General features: G+C 29.5%; 2 protein-coding genes across 10 annotated transcripts in view; one reads left to right on the forward strand and one right to left on the reverse strand.

The window, feature by feature from the left end:
- Positions 1-938: 938 nt before the first annotated feature.
- Positions 939-2,571, reverse strand: MED7 (mediator complex subunit 7). The gene is made up of 3 exons (XM_088191566.1): positions 2,271-2,571; positions 1,344-1,612; positions 939-1,284 (listed from the first exon to the last, which is right to left on the reverse strand). Exons 1-3 carry the CDS (start codon positions 2,460-2,462, stop codon positions 1,080-1,082), a joined length of 666 nt encoding a protein of 221 aa, XP_088047692.1. The 5' UTR covers positions 2,463-2,571; the 3' UTR covers positions 939-1,079.
- A 2,795-nt stretch (positions 2,572-5,366) lies between these two features.
- Positions 5,367-21,298, forward strand: part of Rab3-GEF (Rab3 GDP-GTP exchange factor) — a 32,671-nt gene continuing 16,739 nt past the window's right edge. For 4 of the 9 annotated variants that reach the window (XM_088192652.1, XM_088192656.1, XM_088192659.1 and 1 more), the window contains exons 1-9: positions 5,397-5,580; positions 17,177-17,482; positions 17,559-17,887; positions 17,958-18,147; positions 18,213-18,370; positions 18,462-18,712; positions 18,783-19,035; positions 19,106-19,232; positions 19,502-19,534. In XM_088192652.1, coding sequence (XP_088048778.1) covers positions 17,372-17,482; positions 17,559-17,887; positions 17,958-18,147; positions 18,213-18,370; positions 18,462-18,712; positions 18,783-19,035; positions 19,106-19,232; positions 19,502-19,534 — 1,452 coding nt within the window. In that variant the 5' untranslated portion in view covers positions 5,397-5,580; positions 17,177-17,371. Of the gene's footprint in view, positions 5,581-17,176; positions 17,483-17,558; positions 17,888-17,957; positions 18,148-18,212; positions 18,371-18,461; positions 18,713-18,782; positions 19,036-19,105; positions 19,233-19,501; positions 19,535-21,298 lie in introns of those variants that run through there. The other 5 variants (XM_088192657.1, XM_088192658.1, XM_088192653.1 and 2 more) reach the window with 4 other exon arrangements.

Genomic DNA, 21,298 nt, shown 5'->3' on the forward strand with positions numbered 1-21,298 from the left:
TGTAATAATGATGCAATATAAAAAACATTTCAGTAAAATATAATTTTTTTTTGCATCTTAACACTTGGCCGACGGGTCGTTTTTTTCCTGCATGATCTGCAAAAACAGGCTGTTTCGCGAGAACTTTGCACAACGCAGATTTATAACAAAAAGATATGATAACTTTTGAATTAAATGGAATTAAAAAACAAAAATTTATCGAATGTTCTGCATTGTATTGGTTCATATGTTAAAATTATTTTATCAGTGGTTTTCAATCTGTGGGTTGCATAAAATAATAATTAATATCATACAATGTGCTTTATGCTACTTTATTACATCTCTAGTTTAAAAAATAGATAATAATTAATTATGTGAATAAAATGAACTATGTGAATTATAATATATAAATTATATTTCGATCTTTCCTGTGTTTAAAATTTTATGCTTATAGCTGTTAGCTTTAAAAATAATTTACGATCAAGTTTTATTATCATCTCTTGTTTATACAAAGAGCTCTTTGATTGTCCCTCACATGGGAAGTCAGCCAAAGCAATAAAAATAATTATGCATTGAAATATTTTTTTTCTTATGGCATAAACATTCATTCATAGATGGCAGCACGAAACGCTTTAGTTTTTGCCAGTAGATACTACTGGACCCATCATTAAAAGTCAGAAATCATAAAAGGTAATCACTACCCATCCCATCCCTCAACATCAGAGGAGGAAGCTGGTAGATACTACCCGGCCCATCGGTTAAGTGTTGTAACATACAACTTATAGACATTGTCTTATAAATTCTCATTTTTATATCACAGATTTTCATAATTTGGATGAAATGTGAATCTTAATCTAAAGAAGTAAATATTTATATTTTTATTAATAAATTTTACGATGTTTCAGTTTTTGATATGTTCAATTTAACGATTTAAGTAGTGTGCTAATAAATAATAAACATTTTGTAACAACATTGAAGAAATTTTAATCCAAATATAATTGCTATTTTACAATAAATAATCAGACTTATCAATAATGAGAAAACGTATATAAAAATCCTTTAAAAATATAATTACCACATTAGCAATACTATATTTAATCTCATTGCATTTTATCAACTATTCCACACATAATCGTATCGAGTTCGTAAAGTTGATCAGAGCTGGTTGACTCTTTCTGGCTTGTGTCCATGTGTTCAAACAGTTCTGTCGGAACGAGCAGCTTTGAATCTTGTTCCCCTTGATCAGGCAAGCTTTGAAGGGCGTTTTGCAAGATATCTTGAACTTTATCTAAATGCTTTTGGAATCTGAAACGATGGATCATTTTTAATAACATATTAATATAATATTGATTAGAAATGCATACCTCATTGTGGTTTCGAGTCGTTGTCGTTTTTGCAACTCCATCATCACCCTAAGTGTTTCGCGAGCTTGATGCGGTCTGAACTCGTTCAGCAAATGGTGTATATGAATGAATAGTAAGCTCAAATCTTCTACTTTTTCAGCGCGGCGTGGTGAATCGGGACAGTGCACTAATAGATCTAGAAGATCCAAGAAGTTCACTAATAAGGAATGATTTAATTTCTTGAGTTCACGTCTTCGTTCAAAATGAATCGGATATAAGCGCCGGAAACCCTATAGATTGATTAAATTAGTATTGGTATTAGTTAAAATATTCGTTTATTAAACAGTAATCCTCTGACTTACGCCGTCTGTATTTTATATAAAAATTTAAATGAGGTTATGAAAATAAATTTTGTTTTTCAATGGCAGTGTTTTCGATTAGACAACAAAAATAAATCTGTAATAATAACTTTCCACACGAATTGTTATGAACATGTACATGGATGACTCTAAGTCTCATTCTGAGTCACACCTTAGCATAACCTTGAATGATATTCAGGAATATTTGTGAGCATATATTTTTTTAGGTAGCTGTTCGATATTTACAAAAGAAAATTTTAACAACCCTTATTCAATGTTAAGTTTAGGGCTCGAACCCGCAACCTTAGAGTTATTAGTTTGAGACGTTATGGACTACGTTATTCCGTTCTATATCTTGATATGTTTAGGCTTATCATACGTCCCGGTTTCACAAAGTTTTTATGCTACAACTCAGCATACCAAATAAAACAAAAATTTCTGAGACCAGCATTTATTTTTTAGCTGTATCGGTTTAGTTTTATAAATATGGTAAGCCTAGAAATGTTAAATATACCAACTTTTTTAGGAACACAATACGACGTAACTTCAGAGGATTACTGAATATAATATATGTTGAACAAGATCGTACCTGGCTTTCTAAAGAACGTATGATTGTGTCATCAGCATTGAAGGTGTTGCCAAACATTGTGTATGTGTCATGAGCGGGTCTCGGAGGGAGGGGAGTTCGCCCTCTTCTTGCATTTTCGTCAGAATGGAGGTTAATGTATTGCATTGGAGGTAAAGGAAGGGAGCTCACTTGAGCTGCTTCGTTGTTTGCCATTTTTGATCACCGACACAAACAACGCTTAACCTACAACTGATTTGACAGCTTGAGATAAGACGCCATCTTGAATTTTAAACGGCTATCGTGTATCAACATTTCTGCCAGTGATTTATTCATTTATTATTACTATTATTAATAATAAATAATATGCTATTTATAATTTTATCAATTATTTTTTATAAATATTAAAATATTTTTATAGTGATATTTTAATTTAATAAAAAAAAATGTATATTATTATTTATATTTGTGCATAATTTTGTGTTTATTATTTCATAAAAAAAAGTTTAATATATATTTAATATTTTATTTATAAATAATTATTAAAATTTGTCATTATTTATTTATGAACAAAAACAAAAGGATTTTGCAACGAGTGTTTAAATGAATATTACAAAAGAATTTATCTGAAACGTTATACATATTTATAGTGACCTTTTAACAATGCTATTTATATAAATAAAGCAGACTTTTCGAGAGGATTAATATTTAATTAGAATTTTATATTCACGTTAAAATTGATGTTGACACGTCAAGAATAAATATTTCCTCAAAGCTCGTAACCAAATTGATGAAAGAGAAATTCACTCGCAAAGGTCAACCAAGGGCGGGGGCGGACGATTGGGGGCAGAGCGTGGTGCGTGAAAATGGTGGTGAGTTATGTGATGCGTTATGAGTAATAATACAATATACGAGGACAATTGATGATCGTGATGTTATAATATGTGAAAAACGTGTGAAATACATTTTTACTTGAATATTATCGTATTGACATCGGAGCCGGGAAGTTGCATAAGGCGCTTGCGCCGAATATATGAAGGCATTGATGAAAAACCTTTGTTCGGATTAATTTTCTTGTTGATTTAAATAAAAACGCCAACACAACATCGATACAAGTTTAATCGATGAAGTTGATTGACCAAAACCTGTTCAAGCGTTTAGGTTACTGTGAACTATGAACGCGTCAACATAGATGACTTTCTAACTCTTAACAGCTTTACGCAAAATAGAGAAATTTATTTTTATTATCTTATTTATATTTAATTATTTTTTATTACAAAAAACTAAAATCTTTTAATAATTGAATAAAATAAAATAATGTATGATTAAAAACTAATTTAAATATTAGCTGAATATAAAATAAAATGTGTGCTTTTAAATAATAAATATAGTAGTTTCTAGTGTAAAAATAACAACAGCCTTTAATTATTATTATCTATTGTTAATAATAAGGGTTTTTTAAGACTCGTATATTTTATCTGTATTATTTTATTACTTAATTTTGGATGACGCATAGTCTGTAAAACGTAGTATTACTGGTGTCCGCATATAGTAAATTTGCAATTCATGTGATATTAATTATTGATATTAAACTTGATTTATATTTTTTACTTTTACTTTTTTTTGAAAGATTGTCTATCTTTATTGTATATAAATAAATCGTATTGGAAGAAAAGGAATCATGATGCACAGCAGAAGACAGAAGACACGGCTAAGATCGAAGAGCGTTTGCGACCGCGCATGCGCAAGAATGTTCTTGCGAATATTGTAAAACGAATTGCAGTAGTAGCTGTATACTAGCTTGTTACAAATGAAAGCATTTAAGCACTGTTAGGATTGATTTTTTGTCACATACTGAATTATCAGATGCTCACATGTGATAAATAACCCATTAATGGCGCAAAACTCAATTATATTTTATTATTCAAATTAATTGGAACAACGAAAAATATTTAATAGAAAAACAAAAGCTCATTCCGATATATTAGGAATTATATATATTCTGAAAGAGAGACTACTGGTCGGTAAATTTAACAAATATTACTTTATTGAGAGCTGTTGAACGCAGTTGCACTCTTGGACCAACGTTAATAACGGTAATGTTTAATCATATTTGAAATGTTACCGTTTTTAACCACTTTACACGCGGTCCCGCGCGGGTGTGTGCATTTAGAAATGTCCATTACGCGCGGTGTCGAGCCTGTGCGGGAATATGAAAATCGGAGTTAAACGCGATCCCACAAATAAACATGATTATATTTGTCATTATACTCGGCTTTGGAGCATATGCGGGACTCGATCGGCATTTCGTTTCAAGTAAAAAAAAGGTCACTTTTTTATTATCTGTGGAAGTCATAAATTTGAAAAATACAAGGCGGTGTGTTACATAAATTTTTGTCGCTTGAAGTATTTCTCAATTGTATTAGATGGCATAGAAACAATAAAAAAAACGAATGAATAGCCAGCAAAACATATTCAAGTAAGTATCCTTGACTAATTGGGGTTGCTTTATGGTTCCAATAATTTGACACACTTTTATTACTATTTTGCCCCATATTTCTTAGAATTTATAAAACGCAATATGTTTTCGTATGGAATGTGTTTTAAAAATAAAGATATCTTTATTTCCTTACGTCCATTGTTTATTATTGGGTTCATTCCATTATTTAATTATTGTTTACGATTTTTAAGAAATGGTACAAATAATATTCACAATTTTTTTGGAACAATGCAAAAAATACCCGTTATGTAATTTTAAAACATAAATTTTGCAAAAAATGTAAATTTCATTTTTTTTTTATTTTTCCTATTTATATATAATTATTTACTATTATAATTTCCAATAAAAAAATATGATTTTTTTGGAACACTGCAAAAAAACACCCGCATGTTAAGTGGTATAACAATTTATATTTTATGTTTAGATCCTTCACACTACACGACACGACGGCCACGGAAAGATTTAACGATTTTAAAAGCAAAAGTTTGAACTTATCAGGAGTCAATAATTTACGCCAAAAGCTATTAAATCGCCGGGTGTCTATGCTAATGTGAACGATTATTTAATCGGTTACTTTTTTTTAACCACATCCGTTTTTGCAGTAACGGTTGCGCACCTCTGATTCCGATAACGCTCGAGCTAACGAATACGGGTTATGGCTATGTAGTCGGTCGAGGACAGGTTTCTCGCCAGACCGTTTTGAGGCTCACAGCGAGAGGGTGCTATTCCGCGATTTCCGCACCCGCTAAGGGTTTTCCACGAAAACTCAGCTCGGCCGACGCCCTTGATTTAGAGTCAGCTAGCAGAGGGCTTCAACAAAGACGCAAACACTGGGTGAGTGCTGCACTAATTTAATTCTAACGGTTATCGATCGTCGGCGAATTCACCTTAATTTTATACGTGTAGTATATATAACAGTAAACCCTCTACGCAAGGGGGATTTATGGAAACATAAACAATGTTTAATGGTTAAACGCGTTCGAGTGTTTTATATGCATTTTATGAGTATGTGATTTATATACTCTTATATGTATCTAGGAAATAAAACTATATAAAACACCATTTTGATTAATGAATAAACATTGCAAAATAAACCTTTGCTATAAAAGTAAGATAATTAGATTTATATGCAAAATTACAAGCTAATTTCTACTTTACTATCAATAAAAAAATCTAGAGCTTAATTCTAATTTAAGCAATTTAAATTAATTAAATGTATGCTATGTATAATATCATTATTTATTATAAGCAAAGATAAAATATAGATTATTATTTTTATTAATATTTTAGCTCTGAAAGATATAAAAGTTTTATAGGCTATAAGCATTAACTATTGTGTAAAAATAATCAGTCTAGAATCTAGGAAAGTATTTAAAATAGTCAATCGAAATTCGAGTTATAAATTTCTTTAAAAAATATTTATATGGAGAATGAACGGAATTATCAAATATTAATAATCTAGAAAATAATGTAGATTATAGATTAGTAAGTTTCAGAAATATTATTAAAGTAAATTTTTCATTGTCCGTAGAAATGTTTAAAGACTTTATAGTCAAAAGTCATTATTTTGATAATTATTTTAACAAAATTTTAATTTTAACATGCATTAATATTTTTTCTTTACTTCTACAAAAATACTATTTATTTGATTGGGCAAAGAACTGACGCTACGACTGTTCCAATTAAATTAAAAAGACAGGGATTCATTAATTCCTGACTAAAACACAAATATAACGATTGCCGCGGAGTTACGTATATTTTCTACGCCAAAGATAATTATTAAAAAAAATCGATGCAGACATTCAGATACGTGACTTGAAACATTTCTTTTTTTAAAGAGTTTTGTTGCTAAATATATAGTTAATAAAAAATATTAAAACTCTATATATAGATATTAGATGCATTTCTGGAAATATATTTGTCTCCGAAGATGAAGTAGTCATCCAGTAAATAACTTTGCTCTTTACTATATATGTTACAGGCAAAGTGTGAATTTAGAAAATGCATACATTAACTAGGCAATGTATGCACTGTCAAATTACTTTAGATACAGTATATACAAAATAATTGATGAAAAATGTAACTAGTTATTGTATTCTCTCTAATAAACTGTTTTGTGTTAGGCAAAGTATTCAAAATTGAATAATTTATAAGTATTTAATAGGTATTTTAAACTATTTATGTAATGTAAATCTTGTTGCCATTTAATATAACCCTCATTTTACATAGATTTAAGAGAGTTATTCATGGGGTGTTCACTGTTCTGATTATTTCTCCCTCACTACTTCGCACTCGCACCTAACATACAACGACAATTTTGTTTTTATTAGCTCTACAATCAATTGCTCGCTATTAAGTCGATTTTCAAACACGCTCATCTGTCAAATCTTGTTCGTTGATGATGTAACTAGCTCACGTCGTAGAGTTAACACACTCACTAGTTAAAGCATACTTTATCTAAGGATACGTATACACGAAATGTAGCATTATAAGCTTTATTTAAAACGTATAGTAAGTGCATACTTTGTCTAGTCATTTTATACTTAATCGAAATTTTGCACTTTCATTGTAATTAATCATATAATAGGAAAATAAACACGTGATCGCGAGGTCAGTACCATAAGAGTATTTATTATATGGTGTACATATTTATATCATCTCTCACTATTCTTTACAATTGATTATGAGACGTATTTTTTTTTTTTAATTTTAGGATAAAGTCGTGCTTTTTCCATAATCATCAATAGTTGGACTTCGTCACGTCCAGTACAAATCAAATGAGATTCTTAAAGCAATTTTTAATATTTAATAGAAAATAATATATTTTTGATAAATATTGCTCGTTTAAATTATTACTTTTATTTGATACTACAATATACTACAAGTTATAACAAAACGGTTCCATTTATATAAAATCCCCAATATTCCCACTGGGCTTTGTATTTCGATGTAGTATTCAATTTTCAATTTGAAATTCGAGTCTCAAACAAACAATGATAAATTGGTACAAAATGGAAATGTATCCTGTTACATACATATTATTTTAATAAAAAAGGCTCAATACTTTAAATATATTGCTGAATTATATGTTCTATATTTAATAATAACTTAAAAAAAATCTAATAAATATTTTAATTAAGTCTAGAATTTCTCAATGTCGAAGGCAGGCAATATAGAATCTATTTTTCATTTTATATCAGTTCATCGTTTACTCGTCTATTCAGTGGCAAAAGCAATTTTGCGGTTATTTGACAGCAACTTGTGGTATGCGCTAATTTGACAGTTATCAGAACCTCACTGCAACAAGTATCTAGTTAATTTGACAGCAAAATAAATGAGGTATTCCATTAAATAAACAACAACATTTTATTAAGGAAGCTGTAAAAATAACGAGATTTTTGTTAGAAAAAACATCAGTGCGAGTCTGAGAAGCTTTTAAGATTTATTCTGCGTTAATTATGTTTTTAATTAAAATTTAGATTTCTCGGAACATTTATAATTTGTGCTCTGGAAAGATTAATTAAATAAAAACACCATGGTGTTTTGTGAAATAAAATGTTCCATTAATTTTTTTCTGATTATAATTTACCATATACTAAAATGAGCAATTATTTATAATAATATATATAAAATATTTATTTATAACTTTTACTTTCATCAATAATTAATATAATAACGTATCAGATATCAATAGGCTCGCAAATGTCACTTTATAAAAAAAAGGCTGTGAATAAAGCCTGTTTTGAGTTGCTATATCAAATAACAGGATAATGTGTTACTATAAATATACTATACCTTTTACATTACCTTCCATTAATATTGTTTGTTTTTCATATAAGTGTTGAATTAATAATAAAAATTCTGTTTTTTGTATTAAAAAAAAGGATCATTTAGAAGTTAGTTAGTCACAAAGTGTAACTCAAAATATTATTTACATTTTTTGATGAGCTAAAAAATCGTTTTTTTATATAGCCTTCATTTTGAAAGAACATGGTAGATTAGGCTGGTTTATGAACTTAGCTAAAATATTTACTAGGTATGTTCTTAGAACAAGTTTCATGTCAATATGATTAAAATTACGGCATAACCATTATATTATATATATATTTTTTATTTTTACTTCATCTATAGAACGTTTTTTACGTCTTTACTTAAAAAACAGAATATAGACAAATTAGTAAATCATATTTTGTATACGTATATGGTACTATTACAGCCACAATTATTGCATAAATTAGTCGTATCAGTTAAAGCTAGTTGGCGATACTTTGGGTGGAAAGAAATATAGTACTTCAAGGATGATGTAATATTACATAAACGGAAGTGGAAATTCTGCTCGCGTTTTCCTCCAGGAGAGATTATTGATTTTCTAGGAAGCGGACCGTTCTTGTCCAAAAGACAGCCAACGGCCGCCATAATTAATCGAATGTGTTTGAACATGACCTTGTCCCAACAATAACTAATATACGATATTAGTTTATCCACTCGAAGCATCAATCGTTCAATTTAATAAAAGGCTCTATATCTTCGTTCAATATTGTGTACAGAGTAAACCGATACAATCTTTATTTTTTTATGTAGAACGGTCAATATTCATAGCAATCGAATTAGGACTCTTCCTTGGACCAATTCTTGCGTAAATGGGTCAGGTCGATCTGAATAATAAACAGTTTTACGGGCTGCAGCTTGATTAGATTTAAATACAAATATACGAAAGGCGCTCCAAATGGTTTAACGTTTTAAAAGAAGCGCGTTATATAAATTAATTTTTCTTTAAAACAGAGGTTCTAAACCTATAGTGAAAAATGGTATTTTTGGAGATGCGATATTGGGCTACTTGGCTGATAATTTTATTCAGCTGGTTCTTATCAAAGAAAACTAATAGATATATTATATAAATTATAAAGTGCCTAATATAAAAGTTACTTCGTTGATGTGAATATATTAAATATCATTTCACTTAGAAATGCAGAATTCATAATTCGTAATGTGTATAAAAAATGTAAATCATTAATATTTACTAACTGGAGACAGATATTTTAAAAATGAATCATGAAACCACAATTTGCCGATTAAAGAAACATCTTATTAATGAAATCTAATTATAGGTAAAAAGTATCAAAAATTGTTCCCTTTTCTGGGTTTAAAAATTAAATGAGGTTATTGAAAACTATGCATTCGTAGAGTACTAAAAAAGAGACACACCTGAGTGCTAATAAATAATACTAAAAGTTGTTGAATAGTTAAAAAAAAATTTTCGCGGTTTACAAAATATTTCTGAGGGTTTCGCGCAATATTTGACTTTCAACCAGTTACTTTCTTCTTCATGTTCTTGGTCTTCACTATCGACCATCAGGAAACTGAGCGGCCAATTCTTCTAAATGGATTTCAGTAGCTTAAGACTAGGTGTTATCTGGCTTTCGATTTCATTTTAAATGGTTGCAAAATCATTCATTCTGCTCCTCATATTTTTAATCTGATCATTTCCTTATCAATGGAAATGCACAGTCTCCATAAATCGAAATAATAATCCACAGTATCGTCTTCAATCACTTTCGACAAGTTTTGTTGGATCAACATTATAATTTTCGTCACTAACATAATGACATAAATACGGCAGTTACAAATTTAAATGGATGATTCTTTAAAATTTTTTGCTCTTTTTTTATAGAATGATTTAAATTTTCTATGAAAATATGATTTTGTCAATTGTCATTTAGTGTAGAAAAATGCCATAAAATGTCATTTATATCGATCTTATTTACCATTAAAATATTCCTACGACTTTAGTGGGAACGTTCTGTCTAGAAAAGCTTACACTTAAGATCTCAGAATCACTTTCGGAAGCTAGTGGAGATTCTCTCTACACGTAAGCGATGTCTGCGAAATTCTCGACATAGCCAGCCTAAATATTTTTTTCGAAATTTCAGCTAGTATAAAAATTGCAACTTTAAAAAAGGTCCTAAATATTTTTTTTTATTTGCAATACATTTTATATATAAAAATCTCTTTTATTCTTGCAACTTTTTAGTACAGGCGTTTGTTAATCGAAAATATAACAACGTAATTTTTTTCAGTAAAGCTATTTCTGTAAAAATCGTATTTTAAAAACACTTTGTGTTTCTGATTATAAGCTCTCATGGCAAGAGATGTAATATGTATTATATTTTAAAGGTCATGTTGTATTTTTAAAGGGAATATCTTATACACGACATTAAGCTACGTTACATCGTGATTAATTTACGTTACACAATATTAAATTAAATCTAGGTTTAATCATACAAGCTTTCGCTTGTTTAACTCAGTCACGTTGTATTCAGGCAACCGAATTTCGTCTAAGAACGTGTAATTTTATCTTTAGAAAAGGTCACATTATTTCTTGCGCGGAAAGTTATTATTAAATTTGGAAATCACGTTGCGGAAAATTGTTATTTTTGTCACTAATTGTCGTCGGGTAAGCTTTCGAAAGCAATTTAGTATGATCGGAGGGGTAAATTGATATGATGATGTCTGCAAAGTGAGCGATCTTTGACCCTATGGTGTCTTGTCTGGCTTCCGACGATTAGCTTAGACAATAATTTAATTTCGTGCTCGACGTAGTGTCAGACGTTTTTCTCTTTCCTCTTTTTTGCCTGGGTAGCGTTGGTAATGGCTTAAAAAATATAAAACACAATACATAATTAACGTGTATTATAGAATATAAAAATATATTTAGAATTCATTCACTGAAAGCAAATAAAAATCTATTTTGGTAGGATTTTCTTAGGCAATTTCCATTTCAAATTTCTATTATTAAAATATTTTTGGTATCCTATTATTTTATTTTAATTTATTTTGTAAAATAAGCTCTTAATAGATTTATTTTTAGATAACCTTTCGTAACTTATATAAAATATATATTTAGTATTTATATCGAAACTTGATATCGGATGAACCGATATTAACGCTGCTTTCTACTTTACTGTACGTTTCTCCAAAAAGGTTACTTGACTTAACTTTTTAATGTTGTTTTTGCTAAAAACTAGAATGATTACATTAATGAATTTAATTACATACTGGTTTTATATGGTTTTTTGTAAGGTCTTGTTTTTTTAGATTGCATTGATTACAACTATTCGTCTTTTGAATAATTTTGCTATGACAAAATACTATTTTTTTTCTAAATATGAAAGTCAAATTATGCACTGAAATAATTTAAATCTGTTTTTAATAAAAAAATCAAAAATTAAATTTTTAATATAATTTTTGCAACAAATAATTTCTTTTAATATATTTATTTAGAAATAATACGAAAAATGTTATATAATAGTTGTGATTTTGTGACATTACAGAATAAGTTGATTATAATTTTTTTACAAATTATTATATATTAAAAAATAAATATCAATTATTAATAATAATAAAATATGTAGAATTTTTAGTAAGCAATCCACAAATTATCTATGTATTATTTTTATAAAGCATTATATTTTTCATATAAAAATATTTTGTAGCATAATATTAAAAAATTATGATTTTTATTGATTCTTTAAAAATTTAAAAGCAATAATATTTTTAAATATTACCGCATTATAAATGACTAATGAGAATTTTTTACGTGTAAATTGTAATATATTTGTGACAAAACACTCATACAAAATGTTTTACTTGTCATTTTTCTGAATTTTTTATTTAATATCGACTTTAACTGTATAATTCCTATATCACGAATAGTGATATTCATAAGGTGTATTTATATTAAATGGAAACAAAGATAAAATCAGGACATAATCAATAAAGTTACTAAATATAAATTAATCTTTCATGATTACGAGAACGAAATTAGAAACATTTTATAGGTATTTATTAGCAAAGTTATTTTTTGTTAAAATAATATGTTTACTTTTATATAAAGTTATTTATATTAGATTGGAAATATTATGTGAATTTATTTTCATATTATACGACGTTAACCTTGTGCTTTCAATGAAGTTAATTGCTTATTGAAGATTGGAGTTATGCAATGAAATTGAAAGCTTCGCTCAAAATTGAAACCTTATTAAGATTGAAGGTATGCAATCAAATTTAAATTGAAAGATATAGTTATATATCATAGTAATGCTACGTAATTATTTTAATTGCAAAAGATTATTATGTTTTTTAGTAATAATTCATTAACAAACTTTTTGATTTAATTTGTATAGTAGCGTATCGCCAAAGTGACCTTATATAGAGACCATATAAATTCCTGTCACAAAACAGTTAAAAATAACTGTAGGGGTTATTTCTAGCTTTCAATTAAATTATGAATATTTTTTTAATAATTAAAGAAAATCTTGGACTGTAAAAAATTAATTAAATGGCGCAATAAATACATGATTAATAAAATAATATTTAATAAGCGATCGTAATTAGTCAGGATATATTTTATTTCAAACAAATAAAAGTGAAGAGCTTTTAAAAAATTGCTTCGACAATGAAGCATATATTGAAAATTAAAACAATGCATATCTGTCATTTATAAAGATATTTTTAAAATTTCAAACAGTTTGCAAAAATCTCTCTTTGCGAACTAAATTTTCCACTCTCATAAACTGAAATTATTTGTTGATAATTGAAGTTGTCATATTGAAAAGCAATATACAGAAATTAGTTAAGCTTAGATAATTGTATCATAAAAATAGAAACTCTAAACAAAGTATTCGAAGCAACTATTTGTCCAACTTACTTACAGTGTTATTTGAATATTGTCCAACTATATGTCAAGTGTTTATTTATATTTCTTCATAACAATTAATAACCCACAAATAAAATAATGATGAAGAAAACGTTCTATAATTTCTAAAATTGCAGTGCAGCTGTGGACTTTTTCAATTGCTGGTATTAAACATTGTTCAATTTAAAGTAATTTATTATAGTAATATTTTATTTTAGCATAATTGGTCATGAGCTTATGATAGCTAAAAAGGGCGAGCCCTAAATCTTCCTCTGTAGGGACCATGTGTATAAAAACTGGTACACCTCAACGGATAACTTTCACTTTGAACTCGTTCCTACCACACATTAATAATTTTAGCTTAGAGCTACAAGCTCAATTTTAAGGTAAAGAATATGTCAGAAGCAACCGCTTCTCTCTTCACGCTAAATCCTGGTCCAGCTCAACGTATATTTTTTTATGATTTCATGTTCAATATAGGGCGTTACATCGTGATATACAAATGAGGTAATATCCAAAACAGTTTGCTGACTACAGCTTTAAACCAAAGCAATTGTGTTACAGTGATTTTTATATAATTTTACACATTTCATAAACGCTTAACTGCCGCTGAAAACATTTGTACGATATACATGTTCGTACAGTGAGCTTATTGATCCCTTCGGGTTACAGTCGCTACAGCAGCGTAGTACGGCGCTGTGACGTACTCGGGCCAAGGACACCGGCGTAGAACCCTCGTAGGCATCCGATTATCACTTGTCCACCCACGAAAAATGGGTGAAAATATTTATAGAGGCGTCGTTTTTTGTCAAGCCATGCATATCTATGCTGAAATCATATTTGATGATGACAATAAAAATAGCATGGTGTTACGCCCGGAAATCAGCTGTAGCTACGAAATCAATAAGGGCGATTACGTTTGTTTTTTGGTTATATTTACATTTTTGTGTTTCAATAAATTTTTATAATATTTGTATACTTATAATAAAACTTTTTTTATAAAACAAATATATTTTGTGGTTTTCAGTTATATTATACAAAGAATATGATCATAAATAATATATGGAAAGAAAAGTTTTGCAACATTTTAAATCAGTGCATAAATTTATATATAAATTAGATTATTAAAGGTGTATAAAGTATTGAGAAATATACATATTTAACTAAAATATTTAAAAGATCAAATTGTCACTATAAAAAAAGTACCATTTCTTCATAAGAAAAATTTTAGTATACGTAAATCCAACTCTTGTTAATACATTAACTATAATTTCGTATTGTAACAACATGTGTTGTTCACGAATATCGTTGAAATGTGAGTTAGGAGCAAAAGAAAAACTATTGTATTAAACTTTCCCAAGAAACGCGTAGTGTGGCGATTAAATAAATCTTTATACTAAACTAGTTGCAGTTGGCACAATATGCTTCTGTCATTATTTGTCAAGAGAATTACATGTATTTGCTTGTTTCTTTATATTTTGTAAGTGAAAGCATTGAAAATTATATGCAGACTTCTTTAATGTGTTTTCTTTATTGCAATGTGTTTTAGGGAGCGTAACCCTAGGGGTGGTTGACCTCGCGGCCAATGAGACTCCTGGTCGAATCCTATTAGACTGTTTATTATTTTATATTTACAAGTTTGTTTATGGACGAATATGGCGTGACGTTTCTCGTGATGTCGGAGTTCGTGCAGTTGATGATGCTCAGGATGGCTCAAGCTGCATGCGACAGGTGTCAGGAGTGTCAGGTGGGGGCGCGTAGCTGGTTCCTCAGGAAGGCCGCTGGTCGTCGTTTGCCGCTGACTCCACTCTCTGGCGTCTGGTCTGTCTCGTGCCTCAGCGTCTCGCTTGATTGCCTCGGGCTCTCTGCCAAGGTATTGTGTCCACTGCGGATCAACTCGGATCAACCGCCGTCTCCTCGTCGGAGTCCAGGCTTATATTCTTTTAGGGGATGCATCCTTGCTGGCCAATCACGCTTGTGCGTCGATCTCCTAGCCAATCGCTGGAGTCGCTTCGTAGAATTCGAGAAATCGGATGTTGCATATTTGGAAGCGAGTTTTTGCTTGCTCCGACTTTCGAATTCTACGGAAAGGGTTTGCTGTTGTGATGATTAATTGCATCCGCACCGTTTAGTCACAAAAGGGATTCTCTTAACGACCCGTGTTGTGTGGTCAAAAGAAATCCCTCTTGTGCCATGATGTTTGTCTCATTGTTAATGGTGAACATTCTTGGTTACGGGCATTAACAATGAGACAATTGCTATTTTTTTGTGCGTTACTATTCATGGTGGTCATGAATCCGAAGAGACTTTGAACTTTTTGATCGATCTATTTAATGAAGTATATCGATTTTCAGCGTTTTATTTTGCTTATGAATAATATTATGTTCAATATGTATCGATTGATGAACCGTATTATTTACACTTACATATGTTCATATTTAATGCACTCTATGAAAAGCAATACAGGTTGTAGTCAGAGCGATAACGTTTATTTTTTTTCTTTTTTATTACACAATCTGTCTATTGACAATAAGTGATTTTTGTAACCATTTTATTCCTTTTCCCTAATCTTAATTCATATTCACATTTAACTTTACATGTATTTATTTATTTATTTATTGTAAATCTTCAGTTGCAACATAAGAGCCGTTAGTCTAATGCGCTACAATAGTTCAATGCTTTACAATACTACTAATTGAGTAGTGAGTCACCAGACTGAAATCAAAGTCTGTATTTTATTAATTATAAGCTATTGTTACAGTCCGATTTAATTTAATTTTTCCTCACGATATTCATTAGAAAACTCTAAGAGAACCTAATCTGTGAAGATTGATGTGTATTGAGACACGATATTAATTAAAAAAAACATTTGTGTTCATATGGGATTCGAATCCAGATCTTTCAAGTATTAGTAACCGACTTATACCACTGGTCTATCGTGCTGGTTATTACGATTTATATTTTATCAATAATATGAACCTTAAAGGCTAAGATTTACCACTACACCTGTCCGTTTTCCAAGGGATCTAACCCTTTAAGCGCTGAATTAATTTTCATAAAAACATATATAGTCAATTATACAGTAAAGTTTTAATTACGATTTTTTATGTTTATATTCATTATATGTTGCATCTATATTCACCTTAAGGATTAAATATTCAATTATTTTTTACTGTAAGAAGTAATATAAGTAATTAAACTACCCTATCTTGAACTGTTAGCGCGTTTATTTTTATATAAGAAAAATATATTTAGTTATAAGTTAATATGTTTGCCAACATTCAACAAGTTCATGTATAGTTTGTAGTTCTCGAAATCTTTTCTGCTTCTAAAAAATCTAGTCGCCTCTAAACATCAGGCTGAATTCTAGATTTTAGGCGTCAAAGCTGAACCAAAGTTGACGTTAAGAGTTTGACTACAATGACTAAAATTTAACCACTTAAACGCCAGCGACTCATCGGTGAGTCTTTTTTTTTACAAATTATTTTTTTAAACAAGTTAACCAATTATTTACAAATTATGTATTTTTAATTATTAAAGATTGTACTAGCTTCATTTATCAGTAAACCAAGTATTGTATATTTATTTATAAAAAGAGACTTAATAAAAAGTCGCTGGCGTTTAAAGGGTTAAGCTAAGATAATCTTAAAAAAATGAGATAAATTATATTCAATGAGATCTTTACATGTTTACGTTATAGCTGTGTTTTTTAATAGTTTTTTTTTATTTTTTCAGGTTGAATGGCTGAAAAATGATTATAGCATATACCATCGATTCGAACAGCAAGTTAAACGCGTTAAACTTATTGAACACTGTCACAATGCACAATTTTAACTTGTGGGACGTAAAACGGTGACATGACTGACTCTGTATAAGCCCGTTCTAGTGATAAGTGAAATATATAGAAATAAATAATAAATATTAGCAATAATGGATATACAAAAGCTGTTCTTATGCCCACGACTCGTAGACTATTTGGCCATCGTAGGGGCCAAATCAACACCTGGAAACTTAAAAAATAATTCTAATCCTCCAGTTCAGGTGAGAGTACATTCACTATAAAAATAATTATATGTTTAAGTATTAGTTTTAAATTTCTTATATAATTTATTTATAGGCTCCCGAGCTTTTACGAAGATATCCACCTACAGATCATAAAGATTTCGCATTGCCTCTCGATATGGTTTATTTTTGTCAACCTGAAGGATGCGTTTCTGTGGGGCCGAAAAGAACTGCTCTCAGAGAGGCGACTTCCTTCGTATTCACGTTGACTGATAAAGATTCCGGAAAAACGAGATATGGTATTTGCGTTAATTTTTATCGTCCCATAGAAAAGTCTAGTCTTAATGTCGGACTGGGGGTTAATAAAGGAGATAGGTCTAGTACTTTTAAAAGGGAATCTTGGAGAAAGAGTATGGAGAAGAGTTCAGATTCTGCGTTTTCAAGGTAGTACATAAATTGATTTATTGTGTTATAATATAAAAATATTTTAAATTACACTGAAAAATTGTTTTAGTGACTATAGGAGTAGTAATGTTATACCTAGCGATTCGGATAGAGAATGTTTGAGTGGCGCTGGGAGGAGAGAATCGGATACACCAGTTCCTCTGATGCCCAACGCTCCTAGGTTGGGTGTAGTACAAGCACCTGATTCTGAGAGTGGTGGAAGTCATTCGCCAAGTCCTAGAGCTTCAAGAAAACGACAGGTTAGAACGTTTTATATTTTATGATCTCTTCTACTTTTAATTAAACTATATTAATTATATTTCAGAGGATAAGAAATCATTCTTTAACATCGTTATGTCTTCTATCGCATCATCCTTTCTTTTCGATATTTCGCGAGTGCCTTTTCATTTTAAAAAAATTAATAGACGCTTGCAATGAATCTTCTAGTCCTCGTAGAGTTGGTGCTTCAAGACAAACTGTTAGGTAAAGTATTTGAAATATACATCTTTAGCCAAAATAGAGAGATCACTTGTATGGCTAAAAATACTAAAATTTGTTTTTTTTAATTGTATAGGGATACTGTATGGTCCGTATTGACTGGGCAGTCACATGACAATACGCCTAGTATAGTTATTCATGACGTCAAAGAAATTGAAACATGGATTTTACGGTTATTATCTGCTCCCGTTCCGATACCAGGAAAAACAAGAATAGAAGTTGAAGTGCTGTCACCTAGTGTTCACGATCCTCTAACTTTTGCTTTGCCAGATCATACGAGATTTACTTTGGTCGATTTTCCTTTACATTTACCTCTAGAATTATTAGGTAATTATTTGTTCATCTTATATAAATAAACTTCATATTTTTATTGTTATACACGTATTGAATATTTTAGGTGTTGAAACTTGTCTGAAAGTATTGACGTTAATATTGCTAGAAAACAAACTCGTTCTTCAATCAAGAGATTATAATGCTTTGTCAATGTCTGTGATGGCGTTTGTTACAATGATTTATCCATTAGAATATATGTTTCCCGTCATACCATTATTACCGACGTGTATGAGTTGTGCAGAACAACTCTTATTGGCACCCACTCCATTCGTTATTGGAATACCAGCAAGTTTCTTGGTTTTAAAGAAGAGTTTCAGGTGAGATGTAGTTACCTTTCATTGATTTAAAATTATTGGATCAGTTTAATGATGATTACGATTGTTACAGATTACCTGACGATATTTGGCTAGTGGATTTGGACGCTAATAAATTGGTTCCTCCCACTGGAAACGATCAAGACTTACCAAGTTTGCCAGAACCGGAAGGGACAATATTAAAAAATCATCTGAAACAGGTATAAAAATTATTTAAGAGTCAAATTATCATCGATATTAATGTAAATGTGGTGTGAATGCTCGTGAGTTTTTCAATAAATGCAAAGTTTTTATAAATTCAATGTAAATTTCTTTATACATTTAAATGTATTTCACAGACACTTGGTTTAGTATAATGGCAATGAAATGAAATATACAATATTTATATATTTACTTTTATCTATGCACTCTCTTTGCTCTGATGCTACACTATTTTTATAATCTTCTTATTTGTTTTTTTTTAATAAAGGCAATGCAACTTATGGACCAGGTTGGATCTACTGTAATTATCATTTATTTTTTTAAATCATGTAGAAATTCATCGTAACATTTTTAATAATAAATAAACAGTGTATATAAAGTGTGGGTCAATAAATAATTTTATTAAGTATATGTTTGATAAAGTTATAATTCTTACGAATTTGTTTCTTGGTAAATATAAAACATACTAGTCATGAAACACAACACTTCTGAAATATTATCGAAACTAGTCAGTTTTTTAACCGATGTGTCATAAGACACAAAATTAAAATACTTTTATATTAATCGAACTCATTTTTAAATCAAGCGGTAGGTTAATTACCAAAATATCTGTTGCAAGACACAAGTCGAAAATAAATAATAGTTATATTACTAATTTTTTCAATATTTTTTTCAACATGTAAGATTTTAATTTCAACTATTGATAAACGTTAGATATTTTAGAATTAAGTTATTTTAGGTTTTCCGGTTTTGAGACCGAAAGGGGTGTGACTTTGCAGCCAAATAAGCGCCAGAAAAGCTGGTAACAGGCTATTTTATAAACATATGTACTACTATATATTAAAAGAAATGCAGATGTTAAATAACTGGTCTCGGAAGTCAGAGAGTCTTCGCTGGTGTGTCGAGTTATGTTATTGTTGGCTGTGATTTCAGTACAGTAGCTAGGATCTGTGTGTCTCTTGTATATAAACAGTCACCTGGCTCATCTCTGCTGACATAACTCCGATTCTGACGAATCGCAGATGAGAATGTTTGCAAACAATTGCATCACTTCTTGGACACACCACCGAAATGGGTTAACGCCTTAAGAGAAACGGTCCAGATGGCTACTCCAGCGATTGCTTACAACAGAAGAGTAAAATAACAATAGTAGTGTGCGTAGAGTAGGATGTATTGTCTAGCGCGTTATTTTCAAAAAAGAGTAGTTATCTCGGCTGTACTTATGGGTGATTTTCTAATTATTAACGCAATTATTTGACCAAGAGATTTTTTTTCCATTGTTATGTAAATTTACTACGTGGCTATAATTTTGCGACTGTCTTTTCGTATAATCGAATGGTCGTTCGAGTAACCTCAAAATTGGTTAAAACTCTTATTCATAAATTATGAATATCTTGTTCATAAATTTACTAAAAAAATTATGGAATATTCAGCTTTAAGCATAATATTTTATTGCTAGTTGTTCTTTAAGAATATACTGCAAAACATCTATTTAAATAATATATAACAATCTCTTCTTATAATAATATTAGAGATGTATTTAGAAGATATTTATAAAATATCTGAATTTAAAAATCAGCGAAAATTAGTTGATAGGTAGGTATATCCATTAAAGGTTTAATATTAAAAAAATAAAAATATGCCTACTATTTAAAATAAGTTATAGCAAAGACTATTGGCACACTCTCTATATAAATTATAAATGCTGCTGTGGGAAAATAAAAACTATTTCTCAAATATAAAACTTACATATTTATATATTTATTTTATTAGTATTGCTTTCAATCTTATTAGTTGAATTTATCTTAAATTTATTACTTAATATTTTATGATGAACTAAAACTGATAATTAAAATGCAATCATTGTCTTTTATAATTCTATTCCCATCTCCCAAAAATATTTTAATCTATTTTTTGCTATAATAAATTAAAATAATTTAATCTAATAAAGAAAATGTTTTTTATATTATTATTTTATACTTAATTAAAACTATTTTCTTCTATTAAATAATTTTTCCATATATATCATTACTATTATGTTTTAGTAAAATTATTATTTTAATAT

Source organism: Plectrocnemia conspersa, unplaced genomic scaffold (genome assembly GCF_051122295.1).
Source record: "Plectrocnemia conspersa isolate PC_06_02 unplaced genomic scaffold, ASM5112229v1 ptg000009l, whole genome shotgun sequence".
NCBI lineage: Eukaryota > Metazoa > Arthropoda > Insecta > Trichoptera > Polycentropodidae > Plectrocnemia > Plectrocnemia conspersa.

Coding starts and splice junctions, on each gene's coding strand:
- MED7 (XM_088191566.1), bottom strand. CDS start 2,462: ATGGCAAACAACGAAGCAGCTCAAGTGAGCTCCCTTCCTTTACCTCCA. Junction 1,613..2,270: donor TACGTTCTTTAGAAAGCCAG/GTACGATCTTGT, acceptor ATCAATCTATAG/GGTTTCCGGCGCTTATATCC. Junction 1,285..1,343: donor CGACTCGAAACCACAATGAG/GTATGCATTTCT, acceptor CCATCGTTTCAG/ATTCCAAAAGCATTTAGATA.